The sequence below is a fragment of the Synchiropus splendidus genome, chromosome 9, assembly GCF_027744825.2.
Source record: "Synchiropus splendidus isolate RoL2022-P1 chromosome 9, RoL_Sspl_1.0, whole genome shotgun sequence".
Lineage (NCBI taxonomy): Eukaryota > Metazoa > Chordata > Actinopteri > Syngnathiformes > Callionymidae > Synchiropus > Synchiropus splendidus.
The window spans coordinates 5,998,555-6,020,426 of NC_071342.1; the positions used below are offsets into that span (position 1 = coordinate 5,998,555).

Below are 21,872 nucleotides of genomic sequence, written 5' to 3' on the forward strand. Positions count from 1 at the left end.
TGTTTCTTGAGTAACAGTGGTGTTATGATAATTCTTATCTTCCAAATTCCCAAGATCACCATCATCCCATCTATTTCCATTCTGCGTATCATGTTTTCCTATTGGTGTGAAGTTTCTTCTTCATTTTTTCACACACATTTCTGGCTCTGGTGGGCCAGAATCTAGCTGTTGGAGGTGAGCAGTGTTGAGATTACACACAATAACACAAAATAACCAAACAATCTCTGAAGATTTGGAGAATATACTGCGCTTACCTCTGTTAAAAATCTGTTCAAGTTTGGATGGCATTTGTGACTACAACAGGGGTTAGGCTCATTTGAGTTTTTGATCAGTTCACATTTGGCCTCAATTAATTAATAATGCTCTAACAAAAAGCAGAAGGCAAAGGCAGACATCTGCACGCTGATTTCAGAAAGCCATTCTGTACACAAGCACATTTTTTCAGAAAACATGTGACACCAGGTCACTGCGGTTCTGACAAACATGTCCTTCAATGATTTTTGTTTTTCTCATTTGCAAAGCAATGAAGAGGAGCAGAACCTTGACCGAGTCAAGGTAGACAAAAGTGGCTTTTCACTTGTTCAAAATCCTGTTATCAAAACTGTTTTTTTTCATAATTCTAGAATATCAGACGCAATTCAGAGTAATTTAACTATATAAATTATATCCCATTTTGTTGTTTATCCTTTCTTATTCTCTGTCCGAATGGAATGGATAAATCTCTATATCAGGCACAAGCCTGTCACCCCAATCGTGCAGTTTTTCCGAGCGAAGATTGCTTGCAAATAAGAGCTTTGTCGCCCGCACAGCTCATCTTTTGTGGTGCTCCTATTTCTCTGATTGTCCAATTTTCCAAACGAGACAGACACAGATGCCCATTTCTGCCTCTTAGCACTTAGATGTAAAACGATAACAGAATGTTCTAGATGCAGACGAAGTAAAATAAAATGGTGCTGAAATATCTTGGACTGCAAACCTCCTGTCTGTTAAATAGAAATATTTATATGTCAGTCAATACTTCTGATTTATCCAAATATGCAAAATGCTTTTCAGACAAAAACGTCTCGAGAAGCAGTCAGACAAACAGGATGAGCAGGAACTGATGGAACACTCCACAGGGACCACTTGTGTCAGAACCATAGCCCACAACAGAAGCTTCACAGTCTCTGTGATGCAGCCACTCTTTCAGTGGTCAGTCGTGCACTAGTTTAATAGAGGTTAAGGCATGTTTCTTAGCCAGACGTAGTTATTACGTTTTACCAGTCCGTTTTCCTTGTCATTGGAGTTGCAGGCGGAGTCAAGAGGCCTAGACCTCTAGAGATATTACCAGGTCAGTCAGGAGACGTGATACCTCCACTCTGTCCTGGGCACACCAGCCCGGACCATTGGTTCTACCTTGAGTCTCTCCCAGATGACTGAGCATCTCACAGTCCAGCCACACTGTGGTGAAAACTCCATGGTCTTATTCTTTTGGTCGTCAGCCAAGCTCATGAACGTGGGTGAGAGTGGAAACATAGCTCAACTGAGAAGTTTTAGCTGGATCTTTTGGAACAAGAAACCCAGAAGCAGAAGCTGAGTACTGGATGCAAGTGTGCAAAAAACACTTGTTTGAAGTCAGTCATCCAAAAAAGAAACAATACACAAGGGTCAGCACACAAGGTATTATGCATCCAAGAATAGAGAAACAGTCAAACTGAAATGTGCAATGTCCAAACAATCCCGAACACAAACACCAGTGTGTCCCGCATATGATGAAGTCCAACAATCTTATGTTGGGTGCTGTGGCCCAACACTCTTGTGAGTGATAGGTGGCATTTGGCATCCTAGACAGAGGTTTTCGATGTTGGAAGGATGGGCTAAAATCCCAGCATACTGTAAGGGGCACCCACTCTGCTGAAGTGCTGGGGGGGCCCATGTTAAAGAAGTCAGGTGGTGATCGACACTGAGAACCATCATGGACCGCAGACCACCACCACGACACTTATGTAAACAAGGGAGAAAATGTAAGGGAGAAACTACAAGAGAGAAAGGCACTTTCACCGTGGTGATACAGCAATCATCCCGCAGGACACCTCAGTGATCCATCTGTCACTCTCACACTACATCTTTCCATCACTCGTGACCAAGAACCCAGTGTAATTGAGCTCTTAATCCTGGGTAAGAACCTTGTCTCCACCCTGTATAGCTCATCCCCCTACTTTTTGTTTACCGAGGGCCATTGCCTCTCACTTTAATTAGAATTAAACTTTAATTATAAATAAATTTGTGTCTCTGTCTTGCTTTGAAAGACGAATGCCCTGCCCTCGTAAAAGTCATTTTTAATTGTATAATATATATTTTTTATTCATCTAAATAAGTCGATTTGTCATCAATATTTTTAGGTGAGTTTGGTTTTAATTCAAAAGGAGAAGGATGGGCTTTTAAAGACCCAGGCGCATAACAAGGTTGGGAAGTGGATTTCAGCTAACCAGCAGTGACAAACCACGCCCCAAGGTCTCATGAAACCAGGACAGTGGGTGCCCTATTGGTCACATTTAGACTAACAACGAACGCACCATCTCTGTACTCCGATTCGCCCTAAAACTAAATTCGTATCACTTAAAATGAATCCATAAAATTCCTCGACAGATGAAAACCACTCCTCTTAATACGTCGGCTTGGTTCGAGCCCAGCCTTGTATGCTGGGTTGAGTCAGGCTGATTTCGGACAAGGACTTTGTGTTGGATGTGTGACGTCTTTTCTGAAGTCTGCATTTGAAATCAATGATGTTTGAGATATCACTTTACTGTACCAAGGGCATCAACAAGCAGGGTGGTTGTTTTGAAACTATATGTGCAGAATCCGAGTTTGTAAGCCGCTCGGAATCTGAATCGGAAGATGGATGTTGTGAATGTGATGAGGCTACAGCTCCAGGAGGACCACGACCTGAATTGCTGAACCATGCTTTCACTTGCTAGACCAGAGTACGGTAACCTTTATGAATGAGAGCGCCGACTAACCCACGTGTAGTTCCTTAAGAACCACGACAATGTTACACAGGGCGGAGAAGCATTGGTCCCAGATCACTTATCAATAAACTCAGTTGTGGTGACTTAAACAGTTCCCACTTTTCTGATCGCTACAACATGGTTCTGCCTCCGACAACAGAAGAGTAGTGGGAAGAGAAAGAAGCTGAAATACAAATGGATGAAAACGGAGCATTATACTGACTGCAATTTCATTGGTCAAATACAGGAAGAAGTAAACGTTTTGCGCCCCCACAACTGCCACCTCTTAAATAGTATCATTTGTCACCTCTGCACAACATTGTATTCTTGTAAACATTTAAGAAAAGAAAAAAATACTAGAGATCAATTTCCAGTGAAGAATAACTTGTGTAATAACAGTGAAGAATGAGAAACTAAAGGCGTCACCACCACAACGCGGATCGAGGGACACACTCAGGGAAGGGGAAAAACCTGAAAACAGAAAAGAGGCCAATTATTATCACGCCAACTAACGGGGACAACCAAAACCACACTCAGATACACACACAAGCCCCAAACAACAAAAAACGCTAGAAAGAAAAAGTCTCACACAATACACAAACGCGGCTATAAAAGACAGAAAATAAACTAGAAGGAAAACAAGGAAGCGGCAGAAAAGACACGTACAATCGAAAGAAAGCAGAAGAAACAGATCTTGAGGGGAACTTTACCGGAGGACGTGGAACAACCATCTGGAAGTGCAGACTGGAACCCAGGTGTAGAAATCAGCATGCTTGATCAGTGGATGTGCTCCAGCTGCGCTGCTATGAAGCTGGAGGGAACAAAGGAAACAGAAACCACTGACAGGAGAACAGGAAATAACAAAATAAAAGCACTTAAATAAACAGAAACACAACAAATTTATTATAGTGGACAAACATGATGGATCATTTCGAATGGAGTCTGTTTCAAGTTGTGATGGTATTTCAAACTCTGATGTCAGAAAAGTTGTTCAGAGAGGCACACCCTTTCATCGAGAGAGACAAATCTGGCTTCAGATTTTTGTCCAAGCAAATCACATTTACTTTTTTGTGGATAAAAGAAAGGAACATCATTTAGCAAGCTGGTCACATCCTAAGCCCACAGCAAAACGACATTGCACCGCCTCCTCTACGTCCCACGATTTCCTGAAACATTTGATGGAATGTCTTCATTACTTTTCAAGTTATTTTGCTGGAAGGAGTTGAAATGGATTCTGGAAAAAAAAAAGAATCCGGGCGCAGCAGGAGCAGCCATTTGAGGTTAGCCTGCACACTAACGTTGTTTTATTTCCTGAGCAGTCAAATTGCAAGGCTAGAACAACTGTCCGCTGAGATATTGAGCCTCCCTAAACTGATAAGTGCATTGTAATTAATAACAATGGCTTGACTGACATCATTACGTTGATGCATATTTATTTCTCGTCCTGCAGGACAGAATGTGGGCTGTGGAGTCCCATGTATAATGACTTCTGGAGGAGGGTATTATAGGTAATCATCATTGTGCAGCGCCAGAGGGATTTGATTTAGCGCACCTCCAGACATTGTCGCGCGAGAGGGCTGCCTGGGGAGTGTGTAAGGATTACTCCAGAGCTGTGGGATATAAATATCCCCCCTCAGGGAGAGGTTCCTTCTACCCAAGAGACGGCTGTGGGAAGTCTCATGTTTGGCTCGCAAATACGCCTTCATGTACCTCGCCAGCCATATGGAGGGCTAATTTCATGAGGGAGGAATTCCACAATGTGATGTGCTAAACATATTTCCAGTTATTGGCGTGTTAGAGCCAGTAGGGGGTGAAGCTGGGTAATTAGTGCAGAGGATGCATTCGCGAGCGTCTGATTTAATCTCCATAAAGAGATTACACTCAATTCCATTAGATGTATCCCTCAGAATGGTGCTCGTGGTTTCCTTTGATAAACATCCAGCCAATAAAGTGACGGAAATAGGCGCTTTAGAACATGCAGGAGCATGTAAAGGTCGGCGATAAGACACTGTTGGTCCTTGAAAAAAAATGTGTTGGTGTTTCACAAACAGGTGGTTTGTCCGATTAAAATCCCATTTTAAACACCAAGGGGTTCTGATGATCAGTCTTCTTGGTTTCAGAGTAAATTGAACCCACTAAACGTGACGCCGCCGATCCGGGCCGTGGACATGGACAGAAACATCCAGCCGCCATCGGACAGGCCGAATATTCTTTACTTCATCCTGGTTGGTGAGTTATCTTTGTTGTCCAGTGAGTCTTCTCTGCTCTAACTGTGTTCATTCATCTTGAACGTGACACTCCGTGATTCTTGCTTTGTCGACGTATTTTCAGGACACCCGGTCACCTACCCGCAGTACTTCTCACTCAACAAAACCACTGCAGAGCTGCGGGTCCTGCAGCCCATCAGCAGGGACTTGTATCAAAAGTTCACCCTCATCATAAAGGTACATGGACGAATATCTCTTTTCATATTCTGTTGCTGAAAGTCCTCGAATCTCGTTTGTGCTCAGACAACATAGCTCAACCTCTAAAATGACCTTCAGTCTGCTGTTTGTTTTTCTGCTGCAACCCATGTATATTAAAACATGCTGTTACCAAAACAAACACATAATAGTTGAAATATTCATGAAAGTGGGACTATAATATTCATGTTTTTTACAACTCAGGTCACACAGCGTCTAAATTTAGCTTGCGTCCAAACCTGCTCTGCAAAGATAACCTCACACGAGAAGGTCTAAAGTGTTATCGCAAGTCGTTTCAGAAATTGGGCAAAGGATCCTGAACCAGGTGGAGAAGCTCCTCTCATGAATTTTAATTTGCATTTGAGTTAATATTTTTTGACTTCTGATGTAACACACATAACCTTGTGAGAATGCTTATTCCTGCTTTGTGCCTTAAGGCCAGAAGTTCGGTAAACAAATTAAAATCATGTTTCATAAAACAATAATTATGTGATAGTTTTACTGGTTCATTTACTGTTGCAGTTTTCCAGTTCACTTAATAGGTTCAATCTAGGACATGGATGTCTTTGTCTGCCTTACAACCTTCATGTTTCATGGCTCAGTGTTATCATAAGTATGCACTTATGCTCTGTGTTCTTTGTCCTCCTGTGAGCGGTTACCTCAGCATGTGAGGCTGACCAATCCTTCCCATCCTCCCTTGTTACGCCTATCCTCTTCATGTCCTCCTTACAACCACCTTGATATTTGTCTCCTTTTATCTGGTAACAATTTTCCTCCAACATACCCGCCGTCACAGCTGGTGTCGTGGTGAAGAACGTGTCAAGACCAGAGCATGCGGGGAGCTGAATCCAGAACAAACAACTGGTCTGTTGTAATGAATGCATTTTGGTTATTGATTTGTTTTGAAATCAGTAAACTGGTCTTGTTCTTGTTTTTGTTTTGTTTTTGGTCATGGTCATGGTCATGAGCTAGGTCTTGGTTTTGGTCTTGTTCTCACCCTCCACATTCAGGCTTTTTGCTAGAGTGGCAGACATCTTAAACTGAGGAACATGAGAAATAGAACGCCACATTTTTTCAGCAGGACGCCCCAAATCATTGTAAAGTGCCTGTACAATGCCCTAATAATTTGGGCATAATGCCGGTTTCCATGGTGTCCAAAATGGTATTTCTCCCTCGGAATTAGGTTGAATTAGAACGAAATTCGCCGATTCTCATGCATTACTGGACGAGTGGGGGGTGCCGTATTTGTTTTTGGCCGATCTTGTGGTTATCCACATCTCGCCGGTTGCGACACTCTCATGTGGTTAGATCTGCGTTGAAGTTCTTGTACAAGCACGCTTTTACCTAGAGAGATGTTGAGATGTCCTGGCATGACGTCTCTGTTCCCAGCAGGGTTTCCGCTACATGTAAACAATCGTAACGCCATGGCTTAAGTTAGCGCCACCATGACTTAAGTGCAATGACCGATGAATCGAAGTGAAAACTCATAATGCATCCTGGGAGTTGACATGATCATAATAACTAAACACAAAGCGTGTTGCTCGCAGAACTGGACAGACACATGATGAGACGGACCGGGTGACGACAGATGTAGATAGGAGAGAGATTTGCTTCTCATGATTGAAAAGTTTTTATTGTCACCAATTGGGATGCGGTCTGTCTGTCTGTCTAACAGCTTTCCAATCTATGATTAGGATACATTTAAAAATAAAATAAAGGAATGGGTGAGCATAGATTGAAAGTGAGAATGCCCTCAATAGTTGTGAATAAATGCATGAGCATCATAATAAAACATGATATAATCATGAAATAAAATATAGAAATGAGCCTTACTCTGTCAATGTTGCTACTGAAACTCCTTCAACACAAAGATACCACAGTCCTACGTACTACTATGGTGATGTGTTTTGGGCCGGATGAATACAGGAAGCATCTGGGTGACACAAAAATACAATCTGGGAATGTCAAAATGTGTTTTCTGTGTCTCAGTATTTCGTGTCTAAAACCACATTCTGGCATCATATTGACCTCATTAATTATATGATTTGTATGGTGACAGTAGACACGAGACACAGAGAAGCAAAGGTGAAGATCTAAGTGATTCACAAACTCGGTCTTTGCAGCTGTTACAATCGGTACTTTAATGAAGTGTAACCACACTGGTGTAGGCTCAGTGGTGAGCTCGATGACAGGTTACTTTTTAATGTGTTTGTGTGCGATGCTGTGTACTGACCCAAATTCAAAAGGATAGAAAAAAAAGAAACGTGGATTAAAGGTCTCAGTGGAGCTAATGCAGTGGACAGTTCATTTTTGGTGGAGATTGGATCAAGAGTAGAACATAAAAGGATGAGTCGCTGGTCTCTATTTTTTAGAAAATAAATCTGCCCTCACTGCTGATGGAAACATATCACGCAAGATGATTTGGGTGAATTGAAACAGGTAACAATGGGACATAAAGTAGTGACTGGAGAATCAGATCGTGCTGTGACTCTTCTGCAGGCGTACTCTCAGAGGAAGCATTGTCTTCCCTCGCTCTTGTCTTACTGAGAAAATAGTAGAGTGGGTGTTCAGACAAAGAAGTGGGAATCACATATTGTCTGTGACAGCAATTGCTCCTCAGATAGAGTAGAATGGATCAGTGGGTCAGTACAGTTTCTGTCCTGTTCATTTTCTCAGTAGTGGCCCAGACCTGTGGATATATGGTGTGGCTGTACTTGGCAACTTGACAAAAAAATAAATAGAAGTTAGAGTGTGACTCTTTTCCAAGAACTACTGGAGTTTTTAGGCATATGTCAATTGTCTCTTTATGTTCTTTGGTCTGCCATGTAAAGAAAAGAAATTATAGGCATAAATGACTCTTATGACAACTTCTGTCTGTCGCTGACTTTTTGTTTAGATGAAACATTTCCAATGAACTCCTCCAAACTCCTGGTGAAAGATGAGAAGCAGGGCTCTGTGCTCATGACTGTAGTCTCCACTGCCTGATTCACCCACACGTTTCAAGGTGGTGGTCTCTTTTGTACGATAACTCCGGAATGATGTGTGGAAATATTTCTGACATCGGAAAATGAGATGAGAAAATGAGGTTGTTAAGCAAGAAAGTGATCCGGAAAGTGTTTCTTTATTTAGTTATTTTTAGTTAGAATGTTTTTTAGAACGGAGATGTTTTGCATTTTTCAGTGTGAGTCAGCGAGAGTGAGGAGACCATTCAGGCTGCTCAACACGATGACATGAGCTAAAAAAAAAAAAATGCCTGAACATTGCACTTGTTAGTTGGTACAGAAAAGTGAATGACCGAAAAGTAAGCTTGAAAGTGTCATAATGGAAATCATGCAAGTTTAAATTCACGATGTCAGTTAGCTTAGCACTTCAGTCAGCTTCACGTGTTGTCACGAGTATGAAAAGGCACAAAAAATATTTGTTTTCAAAGCTATTCTCCTGCTCTAAGATCAAAGTCAGTACGGAGACTTCAGTAATAGAAGGGTTAAAGCAAGCCTCCTCATTACTTTCTGGCCAGTCATTGCTGTTGGTGACCTTTAACTAGATATTTTGCTCGTGTTGTTGAGCTAGAAAACGAAACACAGCAGATGCATGAAATCATATTAGCGTTCTCTTGTAGCCTCTTGTTCTATTTATTTATTTTTATTTTATTTTATTTCATTTTATTTTTTAGTATCTTCAAATGTATGTCCTGGACCACTGTCCTCTGAACTATACACACACACACACACACACACACACACACACACACATATATATACAGTATATGTCTTAGTGCCGAAGCATCCTTGATCGAAACACTGACTGCTCCTGATGGTTGAATGGCTACCTGTACAGAGCTTTGGGTTCAGAGAAAAAGTGGAAAAGTGTTTTTAGAAAGACCATTTATCATTCGCTTTTAGCAGTTATGACTATAAGTTTACATGGAAATGAGGCTCTACCAGGCTTGTCTCTGGTAATTATCTTTTCATTTCGTCTTCTTATTTACAGGATCAAAAGTCTGAAACTCTCTCAAATCATTCTAATATTCTTCAATTTGAATTCGCTCAGTTGTACAACTTAAAGTGCATAATTCGTTTTGGGTCACGGCTTAAAGTGGCGTCGCTTCGCTTCCCCCACATTTTCAAAGCCTCAGTGTTTCCAACATCATCGCAGCGTGGGAAGAACCGGAGCTTCACTGCAGAAAGTTTCCTCTCATCAGAGTTTTTGTTCACATACTTTTTTTCTTATTACTGCACTCGTGGCAGCAGCTTCTTAATGTTTTGGTGCTGTTTGATCAGACTTTGCTGATTTTTTTTTTCTTTCGTCTTCCTTCTTATTGTTCTGGTAGCAGAGATGAGGAATTATTCATGCCCTGCCGTTGGAGAGAGAAATGTTTGGTTGCTCTGTAAACACTATTCCCCCAGGTCATTGTTAAATAGTGTGAGTGAACTTGTTTTAGTTTTTTTTCGAGCAGTGGTGGTGCGATCTATCCCAACCATCCAGCACTGAATTAGAGCATACATGTCTCAGCTGGCCAGGTGAGCTCTGACATCCATCATGTTTAGCACGCGGACTGCTCTTATACAGACCACAGCGCCAGGACTGAAATGTCCTCAAGGCAATGACATTCAAAGCACTCGTAGAACAGAGTATATACAGTACGGTGTGTTTGGTGACATTTGCCTAGCTAATCACTCGTGATCACTCCCAAGGGGTTCACTAAAGGCCAGTGTTCTCTTGTCGTTGTCTTTGAATACTTTGAAGAGGTTTATATCCAGATTAAAATTGTCAGGAAGAGTGTGACTGTCTGTCCATGTGGGCCATATGATAGACTGCCCCCTAGCTTCTGCCCCAAGTAGCTGGGATAGCATCCAACCCACCACGACCCCATTAGGGAATAAGTAATGAAAATAAAAGGGTATTTTGGGAGCCAACCTAGATCTTGTGTGGCGCTCTTTAAAGCGCTTACATGGTTTCCGGTAGTCTTTATTTGTCCCCAATACTACGGAAAAATTGGCAACCAAACAGTCAGGGGGGATTTGGAAGATCCCTCTTAACAAAACTGTTTCAGTCTGGTATGAATCCCTCTCTTGAGGTGACTCTGCAGAATCTGCAGTAGCTTGGGTTTACAGTCAGGGTTTCAGGAGGTGTGTCTTTGTCTGGTGAAACTCCAGTACTTTGTTGTTGACTTACTTTTATGTTTTTGGGCCGTGGTCAGTTGCATCACCCATCATGTGTAGTGGATTTTTGTGTGCTTCACAATTGGAGCTTTTCCACTATCCAAGGCCATTGCGGGTAGAGCAGGGAGAATAGCCGGGATTTTCAGAACCTCCTCCACCGTGGTTCTAGGGGCCAGGTCGAGGGGGCTGTGTCGTTGCCTCATTCCTCAATAGAGCAGGCGTTTGCATTTCACCCGAGTTTGAGGTGAAATGCTAATAAATGAAACACAATAAATATATATTTTTAAATGTCAAAGGTTGCGATCAGCTAGTGCACTCACAAAGTGCATGTTTTTTTGAGCATCCTAAGGAATGTTAATGCTATTTGTATGAATTACAATACCGTGTATCACCAGCAGATGACAAGGTTATATATGTATAATAACCAGAAGTCAGTTCATCTACGTGAAATCATGTAATTTTATTGATGTGTTGATCGTTACCTTTGGCCCCACCTCTACCTTCCCTACTTCTTCCCGACCCTACTTTGCATGTTGTCCCTGTTTAAAGGGAAAACCAAATAGGCGCTAGGGAAGGAGGGCCGGCACGTTGAGTTCTAAAAACTGAACATCGCGGGAAAGCAGCAACTGTGGACTAGGGCCCACAGCTAGCCCTCCTCTTCACTCATTTGTGCAGTACTCACTCTGGCCAGTTGGGCCAGTGTTGGAGAGCGACCAACTGAAAAAGACAATATTGCAACACGCACTGTAAAAACTGTCAAACGCTGTTGGTGTTCTCCAGTTTATTTCCTAAAACCTGGATCCGCGGATTGTTTCAAATGCTCACGTCTTTTACTGCATCATAAGAGTCTGGATCTCCAGGCAGAGTACGGTGTGTCACATCTGGGATTTATGTCTTACATTCTTAGTCCAACATGTCCCCTACCTTTACTGTCCATGAGTCCAAGCCACGATAGCTTTATCTCGAAGCGTCTCCACATGTCCTTCTGCTGCACTCATTCCTGATCTTGCCCTTTCTAGTCCCCACCAATAAAATCCTGAGCATCTGCATCTCTGGCACTTCTAACACTGCACAAACAAAAGTTAGGATAGTCAGGATTTCATAATCCAGGAATGTGATCACATCATTCTGCATGTGGGCAGCTGTTCGTCCTGAAGCTGGAATTGAAATGTGTCAACTTTGCAGTCATGTGAAAGCCCTCTGCCTGGTCAGTCATTTGTAAGTCGCCAGTGCCACTAATAACTGTTTGTCCTTCCCAAATGTGTTTTTGTAAGTGCTCTGGTAATGACTAAAGCCTAATTCTAGGTGCACTGTTGATTGAATTTACTCACTGTTGCTTCAAATTGGAACGAGACGTTTAGAAATGATGACCCTGTTTCCCTGAGCAGGACCAGAGTTCTGCTTGAAGTGACTTATTTGCAGCCGAGCGGCTTCCGTGTTTGTATAAAATTGGAGGCTTTAAGCTCGTTGTTTTCATGCTGGCTTTTGACTTCTCTGTTTATTTGTTTTAGGCGGAGCAAGATAACGGTCATCCGCTGCCCGCATTCGCTGACCTCATTATTGAGATCCTGGACGAAAACAACCAGGCGCCATATTTCCAATTTGCTACCTACCAGGGCTACGTGAGCGAGTCTTCTCCGGTCGGTACCACAATATCTGCCGACGCTAATCTCACCACTCCCCTGGGGATTGCCGCTCTGGACAACGATATTGAGGAGGTAAAGGGCTTTGGTCACGCCAAACCTCAAGGGCTGCCACGTATATTTTGGGATTTGATTTTCATCATGGCTTGTGATATTTCTTCTTATCCAAACACACTGATATTTTTATTGAACAAAACTATTGTGTATATATATATATATATATATATATATATATATATATTCCCTGCTCCTTCTGGCGGTTTTAGTTGGAGTCCAACTTGGGTGACGCACCTCGAGTCAGCTTCCTATTCTGACTTTCAAAAGCACCCCTGTTTCCTCTGACTGTCCAAAAACACACAGCAGTCTCCACATTTATCAGAAAGGTCTATTCTGTGGTGGCCCTGGCCTTTTGCCCCGATGACTGAGGATGAATGAATAGTTCCACCTGCGTGCGCAGTTTACCAGGGAGTCTCCTACCAGCTGGAATGGCCTGGTATTTTTTTAAAACATGCCCACGTTACTTTCTCTGTCCAGAAGCAGCAGCTAGACTTCTGGAGTCTGAAGAACACATGACTTACTTCCTTGATGGTTTACTCATACTCTTTAGACAGGATTTGTAGAATCAGAATCTTTTTTCCCCAAGTTGATAAATGTATGGTATCTTTTGTTATTTCCATGATCCTCAACGCTCTCTCGTGTTTACTGTATGTTCATACTCACATGGCATCTTCCCTCTTGTAGCTGGCACCTGGAGATACACCCGTAGGTAAAGGGGGGAAGTATTTTGAAGTGACACACAAACACACACACACGCACCTTATTCATAAAGGATGCTTTATAAGCAACTGATAAGGCTTATGCTGATTTTCAAAAAAAAAAAAAAGTAGAGCATTATCTAATATCAAGTACGTAATCCAATATTTATAGTTTTATGCATAATACAGATCCTCTGAGCCATGTAATGGCCCGATACCCGAAAATCCCATTTAATTTAGGGATTTACCGCTGAGCAGTTCAGCATTAAATCTGGATGTTTTTTTTTTTTTTTTTTTTTTTTTTTTTTATGTGCTCCATAATACATGCTTTTGATTCTTTTTTAGATGTTTCAATTAAATTCAATTAAATAAATAATTATATCATGATCATTATTACATTACTACTACTACTGCTACTATTACGACTACTCCGAATACTAACAAAGATAATAATGCAATATAGTTAATGGACTGCGGCGGGTGCGATCTGTCCTGCCAGACCTCGGTAAATGAAATGTGAATGGTATTTTTTGATTATGTGCTACATAATACATGTTTTTGATTCTTTTTTAGATGTTTCAATTAAATTCGTTTTGGGGCAGGGAAAATCAAAATAAATAATTATATAATGATTATTATTGTATTACGACTACTACTGCTACTATTACGACTGCTCCGGATAATAACAATGATAATAATGCAATACAGTTAATGGACTCTGTAAAGAATATTTATGGCAGCGGGTGTGGTCTGTCCTGCCAGACCTCGGTAAATGAATCGGTCTAAGTGCTGGTGAGACGCAGGTCCATTCAGGAAGCTCGGGACATCATGACAAATAACGCATGAATACGCTCATTACTGCTGGTGATAATCCAAACTGATTACACATTTCCAGACTGCTTTTTTGGAGACAAACAACATTAATTGGCTAAAACAAAAGTAATAACGCTCTCTGTACCATTAAATTTGCAAGCGTAATGAATTAAAGATGAACCAGTAATGATGAGTGTTTTCACAGAATCGCTCAGTTGACGATGAGTGTTCTGCAGTGCTTTGTGCATCTCTTTCTTCTCAGATCTCCCAGCTTGTGTTTTAGCACGTTTTTTTCCTCTGCTTCATTTTAATCTTGTTTGCTGTGTGGAGCCTTTTTTTGCCAAGCTCATGCGTGGATATGCTTGTGTCTGTGAAGTTTGCTTAATAATATTGAAATTCTTACTGTAATTATATGACTTTCTTTGAAGGTCGTGGAAGCCAAAATGAAAGAACTAGATCAGCTGCTTTTTTTTTTAAGTATTCATCATCATTTCATTTTGCAGAAAGAAAGTCTCCTTGCAGCACTTGGTCTTTGCTGAGGATTAACAGCTCGAAGTGAAACAGAAACACAGATGACGGGATCGATAAGCCCCTCATTCATGATGTTTACCAAACTGCCTTTAAAGGACCCATTGATTGATGTGGATCGATGTCATAATGGAGTGAAGTGGCTTTGTCAAACATTCCAGTTTAACTAATATGGGCCTGCTCAAGGTGAAGCTCTGCTTGGCGCTTCATTTCCAGTCTGTGGGTCCGTCAAAAACGACAAACAAAACTGCTATGTTGTATTCATCTGTCAAAGATGTTTTTCATTCCCTCAAAAGCAAAAGTGGAAAATAATTTGTGTCAACATGTGCTAAAGAGTTAGCTTGACTGGCTCGCTTTGCGTTGGAATTGTTGTTGTTTGCAGGTGTTTCAAGGAGCTACTGAGATGAGAATTGGCATTTGGATGTTGCTCTGGCAATAAACCATCTCCACTAATCTTAATGGGAAACACTGCCTGCTGTTCGATGGTTATCACACACCAGTGGGGTTTTGCCGAAATATAACTAGATGTCTACTCGCTGTTTTTGTCTGGAACATCATCAGGACTGCAGGCATTCCAAGAACTTCTCTGAAAAACGGCTTTGAATCAAAGTGCACACAAGTGTCGATAACAAAACATATGTATACTGTAGAAGTGTGCAACGCAAATGCATGTTTCAAAAATGCCTTTGAAGTCGGCCCCCTGGGAAGTGCGGAAACCAAGACCGTCACAGCAGAGAGTCGGACGGAATTCAGTTCAACATGTTTTATGAAGCATTCACTGGTGACATTAGCAGTTTCTGAGACTCTGATTCAGTATTTGTTTAATGAGTTTCAGACATGAATATACTCTGAACTGACAAAGAGTTTACAGACTTTCACCACTGCGGGACAAATAAAGGATGTGTAGTTACCGTAATTTCCCGAGGTGCAGACAGCCGGGTGATAACTGCACATTTGGAGCAGTTTAAGGTCTGTGACTTCACCGGTTTGATGTGACGAGGCTCAACGTTTTGGCAGCATGATGCTCTTTAGCCTGTAGAAATCCATGCATTAGCCACGACGTCATATAATCCGCAGGGTTCAGACCATGAGAAAGTAGCGGCTTACAGTCTGGAAATTAAGGTAATCTAATGTAAAACCACTCTAGCGACTGACAATGACCCTTATTCTCAGTGTCACTATATTCATTTGCTAAATATTTGAAAACTTAGCTGTTCTTCCTCACAACATGGAGATGGTTGGATTCTGTTTGTATTTTTAGATTTTAATGTGGTCAATTTGAACCTTTGAGTAAAGGGGGACTAAGCTAACTGCAAAACATTTCCATATTTTTGATAGGTTTATGGGCTAAAGTGTCACCGGAGAAATTCTCTCTCAAATGTTCTCTTATGTTCCTGAATGTTTCTTGAGCAGTGTAGCACAAAAACAAACCCTTCTCCCTGCCATCATGATGACAGATACAAAATAAGCGCTTTTAATCTAAACATACTAAGAGCCCTCACAGCATCACGTTTTGGTCTTAAAGCACCTTTTTTTGTTTTGCTCTTTTCTTCTTTCTTTGTTTTCTTCAGAGTGAGGAGGTTTGTTTTCTTTCATCCTCACAGCTGTGGCCTTGAATGAAGAAAGAGTGGTTTAGCATGTTGCCTTGGTAACATGTATCTTTGTACTTGTTTCCTTTCCAAAGACAAAAGATCCCATGGTGAAGATAACCATGAATGACTTCACTGTCATCTTTGGCCTGACCCAGACTGGGATCATCCGCTACCTGAGGCTGCTGAAGCCAGTGGACCGCGAGACGAAGATGACCTATGCTTTCACGGTAGGACCAATATTTGGTTTTGTACCTTCCACACAGTTACATAACATCGCTGTGTGGTCAAATCTGTAAGGCGCTGCACCTGTGCATGTCTGTCCTACAATTTATGCAACAATCCTTGAGAAAAAAAAAACAACTGAAAGCCACCTGAAGTGGATTCTTGTGACTCGGGGAAGCAACAACACTTGTTGCAAGACGCTACTCGCCCCAGAAATGACTTCCCTGTCCTCGCAAGTAAAAAAAAAGGAGGTCAGTGTGTTGGAAGGTGGGTCCGAAGTTAGTGGGAAGTCAACATTGTAGATCAGAGAGGCAGAATAGGAGCTGTTTTTTTCTGATGTGGAAGTTTAAAAGCTCAAAGAGATTTGGCCCATCATTCTGTCAGCTGCGGATGCCGGCTAGTTCTACATTAGCTTCTTTTCCTCTTCACTTCTGCTTGTTGATAGTCTTTCTTGTCTGCATAAGTCACCCTAAGGTCGAAGCTCTGATTGGTTAACTTATGGCCGGAGTTCCGACTTTTCAAATGCATTGTTTAATATCACAAACGTTGCCTGAAGTGTGTTGCTTACAACACAATGAAGCATCATGCTTGAACCCCGGACGTGTCGTAGCCATGTTGCAGTGAACCCCAACATTGACTTTATCTCTATCAATTCACATTTTAATCTCAATTAATTGTGTTTTGTATCTCTTCTAAATGTAGCTTGAAAGTAGATGTTATCACCACCAGAGTGGTGAAAATGTTTCCAATTCTACGCTGTTCGCATGTTGTTAAAGAATATTCTATATCTGTTATGGCAGTATCTGACAGTATCTGTTATGTTGGGTTGTTGGCGTAAACCCATGTTTGCATGAGGAAAACATTATTGTTGAGAAAATCTTCCTTTAACTTTCGTTTAGAACAGTTGCAAATTGTGATTGATTTGCCATTAGTCCCAAAATAACTAACTACAGTGCGATTAATTGAGATTAAAAAATATATTTTTTCAAAGTCATTGTAAAAAAAAAAAAAAATTCAGACAGATACTCACTCTAGCTTGCTGTTCTGACACAGCTTCGTACTGTCGTTCAGTCATCACAAATAATGGTTCAGTTTGAAAGACAACGTATGCAGTCGCATCTCAAAATGATTAAAAACATGCTCAACTGCAGGTGTTCTGTTTGACTGCTCAGAGTTGTTGTTATATATTATCATCATGAAATACAAAGATGATCTCAGAGTTTGTTTGGGATTATCCTTTGCTTTTGATTACTCTGATCTTACCATGCAGCCAGTGGACAAAGAGCAAGCACTGCAGAGCTTAAATTGGGACAAATTCTGACCTGCTCATTTTGCCATAGACGCTTGCAGCAAGTGCTTGAGGTTTACAGATTCTGATTTCATTACCTTTGGTCATGTTAAGCGATGAATAAAACTAGATCGAGGAATCAGTGGAAAATGAAATGCAACATATTTTTGACAGGTTTTACCCAAAAGCCCAAATAAGATAAGCAGACGCATAACTTATAGAAATACCTATTGACGTAAAAAAAATTGAGGAATCAGGAGCGAGTAAAATAAAAGCATCACACTAAATGAAGAAAGAAGAAAAAATAAAAAATGTTTCATAGGAGAATTGAAACGCAAATCGTCAAAACAAGTGGTTATGAGATACACCAGGATCAGATTGGAGGGCATTCTGGTGAAGACCTCAGACTGTTTTTAAAAATGGAAGCCTTTAAAATAAAAAACAAAAATCATGAATGTCTAGTTATTATTAGTATTATTAACAGTTTGTGCATATTGAAACGCTGCTGAAGTGCTGAACTGAGCAAGATCACAGCCTGGAGAGAAGCATTGTTTCACTGTCTTTTTATTTCTTTTTGTCTTGTATTTCTGTTGTTTTCGTAACTTGAGCACGGATGTATAATAATAGTAAGGAGTGTCCTTGCTCTCTTGTTGCTCCGCTGTTTCCATTTTCTTGGCATTTGTTCGTTCATAAAAGCCTGCTGTAGTGTGGAGAGTTTCCATGGAGCACTGCCAAACATCCGGCTCGCTAGCATGGTGCTAGCTCCGTTTTCTGGCATCGTCTGAAAGAGTTTCCTGGGAGTTGGTGAGGAAAAAGACAAAATTAAACATTAAAAAGGGTGATGTTAAGATAAGTGGGTTCCAAGTTCAAATGATTGGGCCATAAATGTTTTGTTCTCAATAAAATATGTCTTTCGATCTGGTCTTTTTCTTTATAAGTCTGGCAAGAGGCGCTTGAGCGTAAATAAAGGAAAGGAAAATCTAGGTGATCTCCTGCCACATAAGGCGGTGGTGAAGAACTGAGAATCCTGAAGTATAGCAGTAAAACCGGTTAAAAACTAAATGAAAAATGAAGTCAGAAGTGGTGTAAGTTGTCAACAGAAGGCAGGGCTATGGGGCCTAAGGGGCAGATGAACCTAGTCTGGGCGATTAGATTCCTTTAGGGGCCCCATTTTGCAGGTTACACCCAAAGCAAAGCAGGACAGAATCAAAGGAATATTAAAATGGTATTTAAATGTATGACATTACTTTGGCTCCTGGCCCACACCTTGCCCTCCAAGGTTGGTCTTTGAAATGCTCCTTTTTGGTCTCTTGTTAATTTGAATGATGCAAATGCTAATTGTGTGTGAAAAGTAAATGAATTGGAAAGCACGTATTCACCATCAATGTTTTGCTTCATTGAACACACTCAAAATGATAGTAGCTACTCGAGGCGAAGGTATCCGAGATATCCCCGAGGCAGATACACGTCTCCTTATTTTGTCCTTGGTAAAGGAACATTACTACAAGTCAGGAAATGTTTTCAACATTTCAAATAAAAATGTTGCATCCATCTCTTTCTGCTACTTCCTTATTTATAGATGGTGGCCTCAGATGGTGTCCAGCAAAGCGCCCCAGTGACCGTCAACATCCTTGTCATTGACGCCAACGACAACACCCCCACATTCGCTGAGGTTTCCTACAGCGTTGAAGTCTTCACCGACATGCAACCAGGGGAGACGGTGCTGCAGGTAACCCACAATCTCCAGTCCCTTGACGCTCTGCTCTCACCTTTGTCCCTATCTCACCGAATTTCTGTCTCACGCACGCTCAGTCACAACAAATACCTAAAGCAATTCCGGGGATTGTGTTGACAGAAAACCAGGAGGGAGCTGTTCCTTTCCTGTCATCTGCAGTCATGGCGGGAGAGTCAGGGTTTTACTGCTCAAACCTTAAACAACCTTTATCCCCTGTAGATCAGCTCTTTTCATCATGGTTTCTGATTTATTGTTGTACTCCAAGCTTTAATAGTCGTCATAAATCCGTGTCAGCAGTCTTTTCGTTGAGTAGATACTTATAAAATGACTTTCAGGTTTTTTGATTTGTTTTGTTTTGTTTTCACCCTATTGTTTCAAGTATTAAAAGTTGGTCAGAAAGCTTTTATCTGGGCATTGTTTGGAAGGTCATGTTTTCATGTTCAGCGCTTATTCGAAGCATCTATGGCATGATCTCATGTATCGTCTAGATCATCTCTATAGATATCATCTATAGAGATGTCCATTCCATATTCAGAACCAAATGAAGCCAAACAGGACGCAATATAAGAAAGTTTTGGTGACATTAAAAATGTTTGTAATGAGAAGTAAATCTCTCTCCAATCAGCAGCTGTCCGTCTCTCCAGCCTGACTGTGTGACTTAAGTTCCAACGGACAACAGACTTCAATCATCAAGATTTTCCTTTGCGATTTTTCTGTGAAAAACACACAGAAAAAAGTCATGTTCATGTCTGTCTCTGTGATACCTGTTATCCATTTGCTTCAATGTTTCTCAACTTTTAGCGTTTGATCACATGAGATTCCATCTTTAAAGAGAGAAGCCGTGGAGGTGCACACCGTCTTTTACATATAGCGGTAAACCCAACAATCTGTTCTCCCTGTAATATTTCTTCAAATCAAGCTTTTCAAAAGGACACATCTACAGCCAGGTGTGATTTCAATAACGCTATATTTGGGGGCAGATTTTTGGCTTGATTGTCTTCCAGGGAGCAGACTTTACCAGTCTGGTATCCGTCACTTGCCCTGTCCTCTGAGCTTGTCCTCTCTAAAAGAAACGCTTCGATTTAAAAGGCCAAGTTTAATCTGTCTTAAAAACCAGTCCCCTGAAAAAAGGCCAGGGGTCACAGACTGTTTGGGATGAGTGCTTAACTGAATTTTATAAGCCGTTTAGTAGAGCTGCAGGGTGGAGAAGAAGATGGTGCCGCTTATTTGCTGCTCCTTCACTACCAAAATCAGAAGCAGGGAAGTCTGTCTGGCTATTTTCAAAAGAAGTTTCGGAGACTGTAAGATCTGATGCCAACTGAAACAGAAGCTCGGGCTGCTTCGAGTGATAGAATGCCTCGGAGATTTGGCGTTAAAATGGCTTTTTCCCCACCACACGTATCAGTGAGCAAATATTTCATTAGTGAAATCCCTCTTCCTTTTTTCTCTTGGATTCTCCATACTTTTGGTCATATTTCATTAAAAAGGATTCTAAACTGTAGCTCACCTGAAGTCATTTTCCACTGCTATGTTTTATGCCTCTCCTTTTTCAGTTAACTGCCGCAGATGCTGATGAGGGACTGAATGGACTTGTGACCTATGAGATTCTGGCTGGAGCCCAGGGCGACTTCATCATCAGTAATCGCACAGGACGCATCACAGTGGCACCTGGTGTCACCTTAACTGTGGGACGCTCGTATGCACTGACTGTCAAAGCATCTGACAATGCGCCAGAAACACAGAGAAGGTAAGGTGGACTGTGCTGGAGGTGATTTGTCTACCAAGAAAAAAGACAAATTGAAATATGAGCTTTTCCTGTTCTTTGAAAACTAGCAGGACACCACAGACATGGCTGTACTTAAGACCTCAGTCCACCGTTTCTCCTCCACAGTTATACTCTGTTATAATCATATTCAAAACTGCCGTGCTTTGGACCGTGTCTTTACCCTCTGGTCCCCACGCTTGACTAACTCACACTTAGTATTCTGATTTCGTCGCTAGCGTATTGGCCGGACTCCTCAATGGTAATTGCCGATCAACACCAAAGACCCGGTAAAGGGACCTTTGTGCAGGGTTTCTGGCTTTGTGCCCGGATGGTTAGTGGCTTGCCAGAAAATCATGCTTCATTTTTAATGTTAATCAGTGGCGTTTTTGTCAATGAGAACGAATGAAATATTTTCCCGGATGTGACTCAATAACTTAATAGTGCAATGTCGGTAACATATTAAAACAAGGTTAAATTGCTCTGATTTTTTTGTTGAACCCAGGGCCACAAAATAGTCACTACATTTGTTGATAGTAACTTTTCACAATAAAAGTTGCCAAGTCTGTACTTTGCTGCACATTTTTGCACATTTTTTCATTACTTTCTCTCTCTTTTTTTCTCTTTTTAGTTACTATGTTATCTGGTTAGTTATAAGTACATTTCTTTTTTGTTTTGAAGCAAGTTTTTATTTTCCACAGTTTTTCTTTGTTTCAATGTTGATTGTGCTGTTGCTTGGAAAATGTCTTTAATGTTTGTGTTTAATGTAATGTTTCTATGCTGCCAGCCCAACCAAAATTTCCCAATTTGTGAGAAGAATATAGGCAGTCCAGTCTATTTTAACAGTTTGGAAAGTCATAAATTTTGCCCATGTAGAATGCAGTACTGGTCGTGCTCCTGCTAACAGTATAGTTGCTGTACCT

General features: G+C 41.2%; 1 protein-coding gene across 1 annotated transcript in view; it reads left to right on the top strand.

Annotated features, from left to right (window-relative positions):
• LOC128764929 (protocadherin-15-like) overlaps nucleotides 1-21,872 on the top strand; it is a 168,806-nt gene that overhangs the window by 60,717 nt on the left and 86,217 nt on the right. The window contains exons 10-15 of the mRNA XM_053875217.1: nucleotides 5,108-5,216; nucleotides 5,319-5,431; nucleotides 12,123-12,329; nucleotides 16,035-16,169; nucleotides 19,032-19,181; nucleotides 20,741-20,934. Coding sequence (XP_053731192.1) covers nucleotides 5,108-5,216; nucleotides 5,319-5,431; nucleotides 12,123-12,329; nucleotides 16,035-16,169; nucleotides 19,032-19,181; nucleotides 20,741-20,934 — 908 coding nt within the window. The remainder of the gene's footprint in view (nucleotides 1-5,107; nucleotides 5,217-5,318; nucleotides 5,432-12,122; nucleotides 12,330-16,034; nucleotides 16,170-19,031; nucleotides 19,182-20,740; nucleotides 20,935-21,872) is intronic.